Source organism: Centropristis striata, chromosome 16 (genome assembly GCF_030273125.1).
Source record: "Centropristis striata isolate RG_2023a ecotype Rhode Island chromosome 16, C.striata_1.0, whole genome shotgun sequence".
In the NCBI taxonomy this organism is placed as follows: domain Eukaryota; kingdom Metazoa; phylum Chordata; class Actinopteri; order Perciformes; family Serranidae; genus Centropristis; species Centropristis striata.
Window position 1 is genome coordinate 36294826 of NC_081532.1, and position 11538 is coordinate 36306363.

The window sequence follows — 11538 nt, forward strand, 5'->3', positions numbered from 1 at the left end:
AGGCGCCTCGCTGCAGAGATCTGCCCGCCACCAGCTGGTGGAACGGCGGCCCGCTGTACCAGATCGGAAACATTCAGGCCTTCAGCGACGCCCAGAACCTGAAGGGTGAGAACGCCTGCCGCAAGGCATTCTGGGAGATTCTTTTTATTCTGAGTCACTTTGTGTCCTAATTCAGCTTGAAGTTAAACTTTCGTCTCTAATTGAAAACCAGAAAGTTTCGTTTTTTATTAAATAAAAAACTTTCAGATTAATTTATAAACAAATATTTTGATTAAAAATACTAACTAAGTCTAATTCAAAAGTATTGCTCTTCAGTAATTCACGTTTAACCACAAATTTATTTTTCTTGTAATGAAACATTTTTAATTGCAGTGTGGAAGGGTTTGCTCTTTTCTGTTTATCTGCATAATAAAGACACAAAGCCACTCTGTATTATATAAATTAAAGTTCATATTCATAAACGTTAAAAAGCAGCTACCAAGGCAGCTTTTATACACGTCGTTTCTGAAACTAACCTTCACTGAAAAACAGCAGAAGTGAAATAGTTTGAACAGAAGTCAGAGGAACACAAAGAGCTGAGTCAGCAGCTTCCTGTCTGCACAGATCAACATGTTCTGCATGTTTTCTGTCTGTATTTTAAGACAAAAGAGGATCTGAATTGTGACAAATAATAAAGAAACATTGATGTTTTCTCTTCATCGGCTGTTCTGTCAGCGTTCAACAGCTGCAGTTCAAAGTCTCCGTTGCCAAGAAGGTTTTCACGATGAAGGAATCATATTTGTACAACAATAAAGTACAAGAAAATGGAAGATAACAGGCATAAATAGGTAGAGTGCGTACCATAGAGGCAACGTGTCAATAAAGCCTTGAAAATGGCCCAAAAAAATCTTTAAAAAGGCATACATGAAGAGTTGAATGAGAATGATATCTTATTAAAACAGCCTAACTCCAGCCAACTTTATTCCCTGGCCTGGACAAAAAAAAGACTTAAAATTGAAATAGTCTCTTTTATAATAACACAATATTAAAATATTCCAAGTATTTTACATGAAACACTAAAATGATGTTTGCTGCATGAGTGGTGGAGATTTGATTGTTTTTAAGATGAAAGTACTTTGTCTTGAGTGATTTACAGTGAAATAATCTGAAAAAATACAACAAAAATGATCATTTTTTTCTAAGGACAGCTCGAGTTTCTCTAAATGTTTTTTTTTTCCTGACATTTTCTGACTTTTCCTACATTTAGTTTGATTTCTTCAAGGAAATGTGTTCTGGAATGAACAAAAGAATAAAAACTAAGGCCCTAAAGTAACTAAAGCTCACACTACAATAACTTCCCTTCCCAATAATCCTGAATCCTGAATGTTGTCCTGCTGCTCGGCAGGTGTGGAGCAGAGGATCGGCGCTCTGGCTCAGCTGAAGGTCAAAGGTCTGCTGCTCGGTCCGCTCCACGTCGCTCCGGCCGACGAAGCCGTCAGTCTGAGGTTCGAGGAGATTTCCTCGGACGTCGGAAACCTGGAGCAGTTCAGAGGACTCGTCCAGGCGGCGCACAAGAAGGGTGAGAAACACTTTAACACTTCCTGTGAAGAATCTTAACAACAAGAATTATATCAACATTGTCCCAACGTTTAACATTCAGAGGTGGAAACAGTATTCAGATCCCTTACTGCACTTAAAGTACTAATACACACTGTGAAATTACTCCACCTGCATTCAAAACTTACTGAAGTAAAAGTACAAAAGTAATGTACTTAAAGTATCAAAACTAAAAGTATTCGCTATGCAGAATGGACCTACTCAGATTGTCCGAATATATTATTATTTTATTATTTTTGACACATTTATGAAAGCTTTAATTTACTGTTTTCAAGGTAGGGCTAACTTTAACTACTTAATATTCTGCATAATTATTTCAAATGTATCATGTTTTTTATGTTAAATCTCAACCTGAAAAGTAACTAAAGCTGTCAGATAAATGTAGTGAAGTAGAAGTATAAAGTTACATAAAATGGAGATACTCAAGTTAAGTACAAGTACCTCAGAAGTATACTTGTACTTGTACTGGTTTAACTAAATGTAACGTCGCTGATACAAGAACTAAAGTGAAAGTTCTCTGCAGGTATTTTTGTGGTCCTGGATCTGACTCCAAACTATCAGGGGACGTCTGGACCCTGGTTCTCCAACATCAGCGTGACCAACGTGGCTGAGAGGCTAAAGGTGAGTAAATGATGTCATGTTACCTGATGTCATGTCACCTGATGTCATGTTACCTGATGTCATGGTTACCTGTGTGAGGCAGCAGGGGGCGCTATGGTTACCTGATGTCATGTTACCTGATGTCATGTTACCTGATGTCATGGTTACCTGATGTCATGGTTACCTGATGTCTGGTTACCTGATGTCATGGTTACCTGATGTCATGGTTACCTGATGTCTGGTTACCTGATGTCATGGTTACCTGATGCCATGGTTACCTGATGCCATGGTTACCTGATGTCATGTTACCTGATGTCATGTTACCTGATGTCATGGTTACCTGATGTCATGGTTACCTGATGTCATGTTACCTGATGTCATGGTTACCTGATGTCATGGTTACCTGATGTCATGTTACCTGATGTCATGGTTACCTGGTGTCATGGTTACCTGATGTCATGTTACCTGATGTCATGGTTACCTGATGTCATGTTACCTGATGTCATGGTTACCTGGTGTCATGGTTACCTGATGTCATGTTACCTGATGTCATGTTACCTGATGTCATGGTTACCTGATGTCATGGTTACCTGATGTCATGGTTACCTGATGTTATGGTTACCTGATGTCATGGTTACCTGATGTCATGGTTACCTGATGTCATGTTACCTGATGTCATGGTTACCTGATGTCATGGTTACCTGATGTCATGTTACCTGATGTCATGTTACCTGATGTCATGGTTACCTGATGCCATGGTTACCTGATGTCATGTTACCTGATGTCATGGTTACCTGTGCGAGGCAGCAGGGGGCGCTATGGTTACCTGATGTTATGGTTACCTGATGTCATGGTTACCTGATGTCATGGTTACCTGATGTCATGGTTACCTGATGCCATGGTTACCTGATGTCATGGTTACCTGTGTGAGGCAGCAGGGGGCGCTATGGTTACCTGATGTTATGGTTACCTGATGTTATGGTTACCTGATGTCATGGTTACCTGATGTTATGGTTACCTGATGTCATGGTTACCTGATGTCATGTTACCTGATGTCATGTTACCTGATGTCATGTTACCTGATGTCATGGTTACCTGATGTCATGTTACCTGATGTCATGTTACCTGATGTCATGTTACCTGATGTCATGGTTACCTGAGGTCATGTTACCTGATGTCATGTTACCTGATGTCATGTTACCTGATGTCATGTTACCTGATGTCATGGTTACCTGTGTGAGGCGCTAACAGCACTAGCGTGTGTCCTCAGTCTGCTCTGGTGTTCTGGATGAACGAAGGCGTGGACGGCGTGCAGCTGGCGGGCGTGGAGCGAGTGGCCGCCGTGGTGCCGTCGCTGTGGACCGACATCAGAGCCATCATCCAGAACGGGACCGAGGAACGTCCCGACAAGAGGTCAGAAACTAACTGGGACACCTGGGACCAGGTCCAGTTAATCCAGGTCAACAAGAACACCAGAAACCAACAAACATCTTGTTCCTGAAAGGCCAAACGTCAGTCAGAGTCTGAGACGACTGAAATACTTGAAAACAAGCACACACGGAGCAAAAACTGCCAAAATAACAAACTAAACAATAATAATCAATAAATAAACTAAAATGCCTTTTAATGTACTAAGAGATAATATTTAAAATACATGTTTGCATTAATTAGTTGATGAAATGTGACAAAGGTGTATTAAAAATATAATATATAAAATATACATTTAGTTTTGCATTTTAGTTTTTTTATTCAAAACATATTTTTTAAAACATTCATTTTAAAATATACTTATTTATGTATTGCCCCCATTTCTTTACTTTCCTTATTTTTCCCTTTTGTGTATTTATTTATTAAATTTTTTTGTTTTTAGTTTCCCTTTTTTCTTTTTTTCTTTTAAAATGTATTTATTTATTCCCCTTTGTATTTCCCTATTTTCCCTAAAGTTAGTTATTCATTCATTTTGATACATTTACGTCATATTTATCAATGAATGAATTATCATTTATTTCATTAATTCATTGTTTTATTTTTTATTTATTGTTCTGGTGATCTTAGAATCTCATCATGTTTGCAAAGGATTAAAACAAATTTCAGCTTTAATTCAAACTGATGAAAAAAATGAAAATGAAAAATGTGTTTCCAGAGTCCTGATTGGCGTCACCGAGCGCTCCTCGGCTGAGGACGTGTCCTCGCTCCTCTCCTCCACCGGCGTCGACCTGCTGATCTCCCGGGTCCTCGGCTCCGGCGCCACGGACGCCACGGAGCGCGCTCAGACCGTCCAGCTCTTGTATTCGTCCCACGTCCAGACCAAGCTGGCGTGGAGCCTGGGCGGGCGGGCCGAGGGTCACCTGGCCTCGCTGGTGGGAGCGGCGCTGGTCAAACTGCACCAGCTGCTGCTGCTCACGCTGCCGGGGACGCCCGTCCTGAACTACGGGGACGAGATCGGCCTGATGGACGAGGTGACGACACATTTATACTTTATATCTGTTTTTAGCTTAAATAATAAAATAGTGTTTAAACAAGAACGACCCTTTGGCACGGCATCTTCAGATCCTTCACCAGTGGATTTAAAGACAAACATTTTATGTATAATATCAGGTGATAACTGATGATCAGCTATTGATCTTCAGCTCTTATCCTCTGTGTTAAAGGACACCAAGTTTCCCAGAATGCTTTGGGACTCTGACGAGGAGCTGAACGGGACTCTGCAGGTAGACAAACGCATCATCAGCGAAACACGTCACAAAAATCTTTATTTAAACTGAAAACTACATGAAAACTGAGTGAAAATTAAATAAAAGTCAGTACAAGTAGTACAGCTAGGAGTACAAGTAAGAAGTACCAGCAATACTATAGGAGTACAAGTAAGAAGTACCAGCAATACTATAGTAGTACAGTAGTGATGTCACCAGCAGCTCTAACAGCAGGATTAGTACCAGTTTTTGTAGTTTTAGTGGCAGAACTAGCAGCTGTTGTAGTGTTGGCAGTAGAAACAGCAGTACTTGTGATAGTAGTACAAGTATCAGCAGCAGTTTACTCACTAACAGTACTTTAGTACTGATCTAGTAGTATTAGTAGGAGTAATACATCACAGCAGTAGAAGTGTTCTGTGATGAAGCAGAAAACACTGCTGACTAAAATGCATCAATATTATTAATACTATGATATATTTGGAATATATAAAACAATCTGCAGAATATGTACTGTAGTAAAGTAATCTGATTACTTTTTCCATCTGCTGGTATTGCTCTGTCTCTGTGCAGGAAGAGCAGGTACCAGCATCAGCAGTAGTATTAGTATTGGTATTAGTATTATTAGTAGCATTAGTATTAGTAGTATTAGTATTAACAGTATACTCTGTCTCTGTGCAGGAAGAGCAGGTACCAGCATCAGCAGTAGTATTAGTATTGGTATTAGTATTATTAGTAGCATTAGTATTAGTAGTATTAGTATTAACAGTATACTCTGTCTCTGTGCAGGAAGAGCAGGCGGGGCGTCTGTCCTATCGCAGATTTTTCTGCAGTATTATTATTTGTAGTAGTGCTACCAGCAGCAGCAGTAGTCGAAGTTGTGGTGGTAGTAGTAGTAGTAGTAGTAGCAGTATTAGTATTAACAGTATACTCTGTCTCTTGTAGTAGTGGTACCAGCAGCAATAGTAGTAGTATTAGTAGTAGTAGTTCAAGTATTAGTAGGAGTAGTATTAGTATTAACAGGATATATTGACGGGCATCGAGCGTCTGTCCTGTCGCAGTTTTTTTTCTGCAGTAGTGGTACCAGCATCAGCAGTAGTTTTAGTATTGGTATTAGTATTATTAGTAGTATTAGTATTAGTGTTATTAGTAGCATTAGTATGAGTAGTATTAGTATGAGTAGTATTAGTATTAACAGTATACTCTGTCTCTTGTAGTAGTGGTACCAGCATCAGCAGTAGTATTAGTATTAGTATTATTAGTAGCATTAGTATGAGTAGTATTAGTATTAGTAGTATTAGTATTAATACTCTGTCTCTTGTAGTAGTGGTACCAGCATCAGCAGTAGTATTAGTCTTGGTATTAGTATTATTAGTAGCATTAGTATTAGTAGTATTAGTATGAGTAGTATTAGTATTAGTAGTATTAGTATTAATACTCTGTCTGTGTGCAGGAGGAGCGGGCGGAGCGTCGGTCCTGTCGCAGGTTTTTCCGCGCGGTGAGCGAGCTGCGCGGGAAGGAGCGCTCGCTGCTGTTCGGAGACTTCGTGCTGCTCTTCAACTCGTCTTCCTCGCTGGCGTTCCTGCGCGTCTGGGACCAGAGCCCGCGCTTCCTGGCCGCCTTCAACTGGGCCGAGGAGGCGGCGGCGCTGCCGCTGAGCCACGCCGCGCTGCCGCGGCACGCCACCGTCGTCCACAGCACCAACAGCAGCGCTCTGCCCGCAGACAGCGGCGTGGACCTGACGGAGCTGCGGCTCGGCCCCGGGCAGGCCGCGCTCCTCAGGTTTCCCTACACGGGATAGAGTCCGTGGTGAAGCTCCCATATAATGTTTGTTGGTGTTGAATATGAACATAAATCATGTTCTCTGTGTGAAACAAAGAAAAATAAAAGCAAAAGAAACACTTTTTTCAGACAAGTTTGTTCTCCGCTGAATAAATAAGAACTTTGATCTAGAAAGACGAGTTTTCAGGACAAACTACGTGTTAATAAAAAACTACATTAAATATAAATCCTGCACAATATTTTCTGAGGTAAACCTCCCTCGCTGTGTCAGAAAACACGGATCGATAAGATCCAAACATGAACTATCAGATCATGTTTATTATTATTATTATGTATATTCTAAAGTGCACAAACAGATACATTAAATGTGTTTCCTGCAAGCTACATTTTTAAGATCAATAACGTGTAAATTCATTTAAGAGTCAATAAAAAATAAAGCAGTTCAAAAAATGAAAAGGTTAAAGTAAAGAGATCCATGAGATGGATTTGACAGTTTTACCATCGAGTGAAGTTCACAGTTTCACCTGCAGAGAGCAGCAGAGACACACAAAAGCTCTGTCTCACTGGTGGCCACATTTATATTTATTTATATATAAAACCAGAATGTTATCAGACAACTGACTGACTTTATCAGCAGCAGCTCCACCTGCAGCAGCATGTTTTATATTATTGAGATTATTGTTTAATAAGTGGCCGCCGCCATTATAAACGCCGCCAAGGAAGAAGTGCTTCAAGAAGAGAGAAAGCGAAGGAGGAAGTGAGGAAATGGTAGAGGAGTGAATCAGTGTATCGGCTCAACGACACGGTTTCATCCTGGTACTTGAGTCACGATATTATTGTGATTTTAAGCATTTTGTGATATGGTGAGTATTGATACAATATATTTCGATTTAACTGTTTAACTGCATTTTGTGTCCACAAAATTAAATTGAAAATTCTCAGTGTATTCATCTAACTTCAGTCTTTTTTATTTATTTGCAGAGTTACTGGTTCACATGGTCTCAGTGACAGAGTTACTGGTTCACATGGTCTCAGTGACAGAGTTACTGGTTCGCATGGTCTCAGAGGCAGAGTTACTGGTTCACATGGTCTCAGAGGCAGAGTTACTGGTTCACATGGTCTCAGCGGCAGAGTTACTGGTTCACATGGTCTCAGAGGCAGAGTTACTGGTTCACATGGTCTCAGCGGCAGAGTTACTGGTTCACATGGTCTCGGTAGCAGTCACAGGTTCGCATGGTCTTGGTGGCAGAGTTACTGGTTCACATGGTCTCGGTAGCAGTCACAGGTTCGCATGGTCTTGGTGGCAGAGTTACTGGTTCGCATGGTCTCAGCGGCAGAGTTACTGGTTCACATGGTCTCGGTAGCAGTCACAGGTTCGCATGGTCTTGGTGGCAGAGTTACTGGTTCGCATGGTCTCGGTAGCAGTCACAGGTTCGCATGGTCTTGGTGGCAGAGTTACTGGTTCACATGGTCTCAGTGACAGAGTTACTGGTTCACATGGTCTCAGTGACAGAGTTACTGGTTCGTATGGTCTCAGAGGCAGAGTTACTGGTTCACATGGTCTCAGAGGCAGAGTTACTGGTTCACACGGTCTCAGAGGCAGAGTTACTGGTTCACATGGTCTCAGAGGCAGAGTTACTGGTTCACACGGTCTCAGAGGCAGAGTTACTGGTTCACACGGTCTCAGAGGCAGAGTTACTGGTTCACACGGTCTCAGTGGCAGAGTTACTGGTTCACATGGTCTCAGTGGCAGAGTTACTGGTTCACACGGTCTCAGAGGCAGAGTTACTGGTTCGCATGGTCTCAGAGGCAGAGTTACTGGTTCACACGGTCTCAGAGGCAGAGTTACTGGTTCACATGGTCTCAGAGGCAGAGTTACTGGTTTGCATGGTCTCAGAGGCAGAGTTACTGGTTCGCATGGTCTCAGAGGCAGAGTTACTGGTTCACACGGTCTCAGAGGCAGAGTTACTGGTTCACATGGTCTCAGAGGCAGAGTTACTGGTTTGCATGGTCTCAGTGACAGAGTTACTGGTTTGCATGGTCTCAGAGGCAGAGTTACTGGTTCGCATGGTCTCAGAGGCAGAGTTACTGGTTCGCATGGTCTCAGCGGCAGAGTTACTGGTTCGCATGGTCTCAGAGGCAGAGTTACTGGTTCACATGGTCTCAGCGGCAGAGTTACTGGTTCACATGGTCTCAGAGGCAGAGTTACTGGTTCACATGGTCTCAGCGGCAGAGTTACTGGTTCACATGGTCTCGGTAGCAGTCACAGGTTCGCATGGTCTTGGTGGCAGAGTTACTGGTTCACATGGTCTCGGTAGCAGTCACAGGTTCGCATGGTCTTGGTGGCAGAGTTACTGGTTCGCATGGTCTCAGCGGCAGAGTTACTGGTTCACATGGTCTCAGCGGCAGAGTTACTGGTTCACATGGTCTCGGTAGCAGTCACAGGTTCGCATGGTCTTGGTGGCAGAGTTACTGGTTCGCATGGTCTCGGTAGCAGTCACAGGTTCGCATGGTCTTGGTGGCAGAGTTACTGGTTCACATGGTCTCAGTGACAGAGTTACTGGTTCGCATGGTCTCAGTGACAGAGTTACTGGTTCACATGGTCTCAGCGGCAGAGTTACTGGTTCACATGGTCTCGGTAGCAGTCACAGGTTCGCATGGTCTTGGTGGCAGAGTTACTGGTTCGCATGGTCTCGGTAGCAGTCACAGGTTCGCATGGTCTTGGTGGCAGAGTTACTGGTTCACATGGTCTCAGTGACAGAGTTACTGGTTCGCATGGTCTCAGTGACAGAGTTACTGGTTCACATGGTCTCAGAGGCAGAGTTACTGGTTCACATGGTCTCAGTGACAGAGTTACTGGTTCACATGGTCTCAGCGGCAGAGTTACTGGTTCACATGGTCTCGGTAGCAGTCACAGGTTCGCATGGTCTTGGTGGCAGAGTTACTGGTTCGCATGGTCTCGGTAGCAGTCACAGGTTCGCATGGTCTTGGTGGCAGAGTTACTGGTTCACATGGTCTCAGTGACAGAGTTACTGGTTCACATGGTCTCAGTGACAGAGTTACTGGTTCGTATGGTCTCAGAGGCAGGGTTACTGGTTCACATGGTCTCAGAGGCAGAGTTACTGGTTCACACGGTCTCAGAGGCAGAGTTACTGGTTCACATGGTCTCAGAGGCAGAGTTACTGGTTCACACGGTCTCAGAGGCAGAGTTACTGGTTCACACGGTCTCAGAGGCAGAGTTACTGGTTCACACGGTCTCAGTGGCAGAGTTACTGGTTCACACGGTCTCAGTGGCAGAGTTACTGGTTCACACGGTCTCAGAGGCAGAGTTACTGGTTCACACGGTCTCAGTGGCAGAGTTACTGGTTCGCACGGTCTCAGAGGCAGAGTTACTGGTTCACACGGTCTCAGAGGCAGAGTTACTGGTTCGCATGGTCTCAGAGGCAGAGTTACTGGTTCGCATGGTCTCAGAGGCAGAGTTACTGGTTCACATGGTCTCAGTGGCAGAGTTACTGGTTCGTATGGTCTCAGAGGCAGAGTTACTGGTTCACATGGTCTCAGAGGCAGAGTTACTGGTTCACATGGTCTCAGAGGCAGAGTTACTGGTTCACATGGTCTCAGAGGCAGAGTTACTGGTTCACATGGTCTCAGAGGCAGAGTTACTGGTTCACATGGTCTCAGAGGCAGAGTTACTGGTTCACATGGTCTCAGAGGCAGAGTTACTGGTTCACATGGTCTCAGAGGCAGAGTTACTGGTTCACATGGTCTCAGAGGCAGAGTTACTGGTTCGTATGGTCTCAGCCAAAGAAGAATTACATGTAAGCTTTTAACGTGTTCGGGGCTCACTCTGACTGAATTCCTGCCAGAATGATGTTATTCTGAGCAGAACTCTACCTGAACCAAAGATGAAGGCATTGAGGTATTGAGACCTGACTTTGTGTTGACTCTTGGGCCCAAATCTACAAACCGCCAACCTACGAGTCGCTGGTGACTCGGTGGGAACCACTTGGATCCGCCAGCTCGTTGTGTTTCTCCTTGGCGGAGCAGCAGAGTCACTGAATAAAAGATGTTTTATTCAGATGAACAGAGCAGCAGACAGGTGATCGCACAGACTGCGGCTCATTTATTATTCAGGAGGCGTTTTTAAATTCATATTTTATGGCTGAGAAGAACCTGAAGAGTTCATGATCTCTCGGAACAGAAAGAAAGAATCCGCCAACATTTAAACGGAATTTTAACTTCCAAACTCTTTGTAGTTTATTGTGTCAGTTCATAAAGTTAAAACATGTTCATCATCAGGTTTCACTCGACTCTCTAGAACAACATTTAGAACAAAAACATTAAATCTGATTTATAAAATGATGATTTTACTCTCAGTGAAGAACTTTAAATGTTCATTCTCATCTAATGAGGACATCTCATTCTGTATTTATACTAAATATATTTGAGCTTCTCTAAGATATATAAAAGTTAAAAAAAACTTCATGTTAAAGTTCCTTTTTTTATTTCCATGTTAAATATCTTTTCATTATTATTATTATTTTTTCCACATAGGTTAAGTTTTTCTTTGTTTTTTTCCCCTGTTTTTTTCCATGTAAAAGTTATTTTTTAAAGTTTTCTTTTACACGTAAAGATTTTTTTAAAGTTTTCTTTTACGTGTTAAAGTTTTTGGTGTAGATACACTCAAATCTCAAATTTGGTGTAAAAAAACATCAAATCTGATGTTGAAAATGATGATTTTTCTCTCAGTGAAGAACTCTAAATGTTGGTTGTAATCTACAGTAATAAGGAGAACATCTCGTTCTGTATTTAAACAAAATATATTTGAGAATCTCGGTTTTATTAAGCTTCATCGTCAGAATGTCAGAGG

The 11538-nt window shown here is 42.4% G+C and overlaps 1 protein-coding gene across 1 annotated transcript in view; it reads left to right on the forward strand.

Annotated features, from left to right (window-relative positions):
* Positions 1–6801, forward strand: part of LOC131987825 (4F2 cell-surface antigen heavy chain-like) — a 10314-nt gene extending 3513 nt beyond the window's left edge. The window contains exons 2-8 of the mRNA XM_059352699.1: positions 1–105; positions 1385–1558; positions 2120–2217; positions 3467–3609; positions 4340–4655; positions 4848–4907; positions 6340–6801. The exon at positions 1–105 is cut by the window's left edge and continues 86 nt beyond it. Coding sequence (XP_059208682.1) covers positions 1–105; positions 1385–1558; positions 2120–2217; positions 3467–3609; positions 4340–4655; positions 4848–4907; positions 6340–6687 — 1244 coding nt within the window. The 3' untranslated portion in view covers positions 6688–6801. The remainder of the gene's footprint in view (positions 106–1384; positions 1559–2119; positions 2218–3466; positions 3610–4339; positions 4656–4847; positions 4908–6339) is intronic.
* The last annotated feature ends 4737 nt before the right edge of the window (positions 6802–11538 follow it).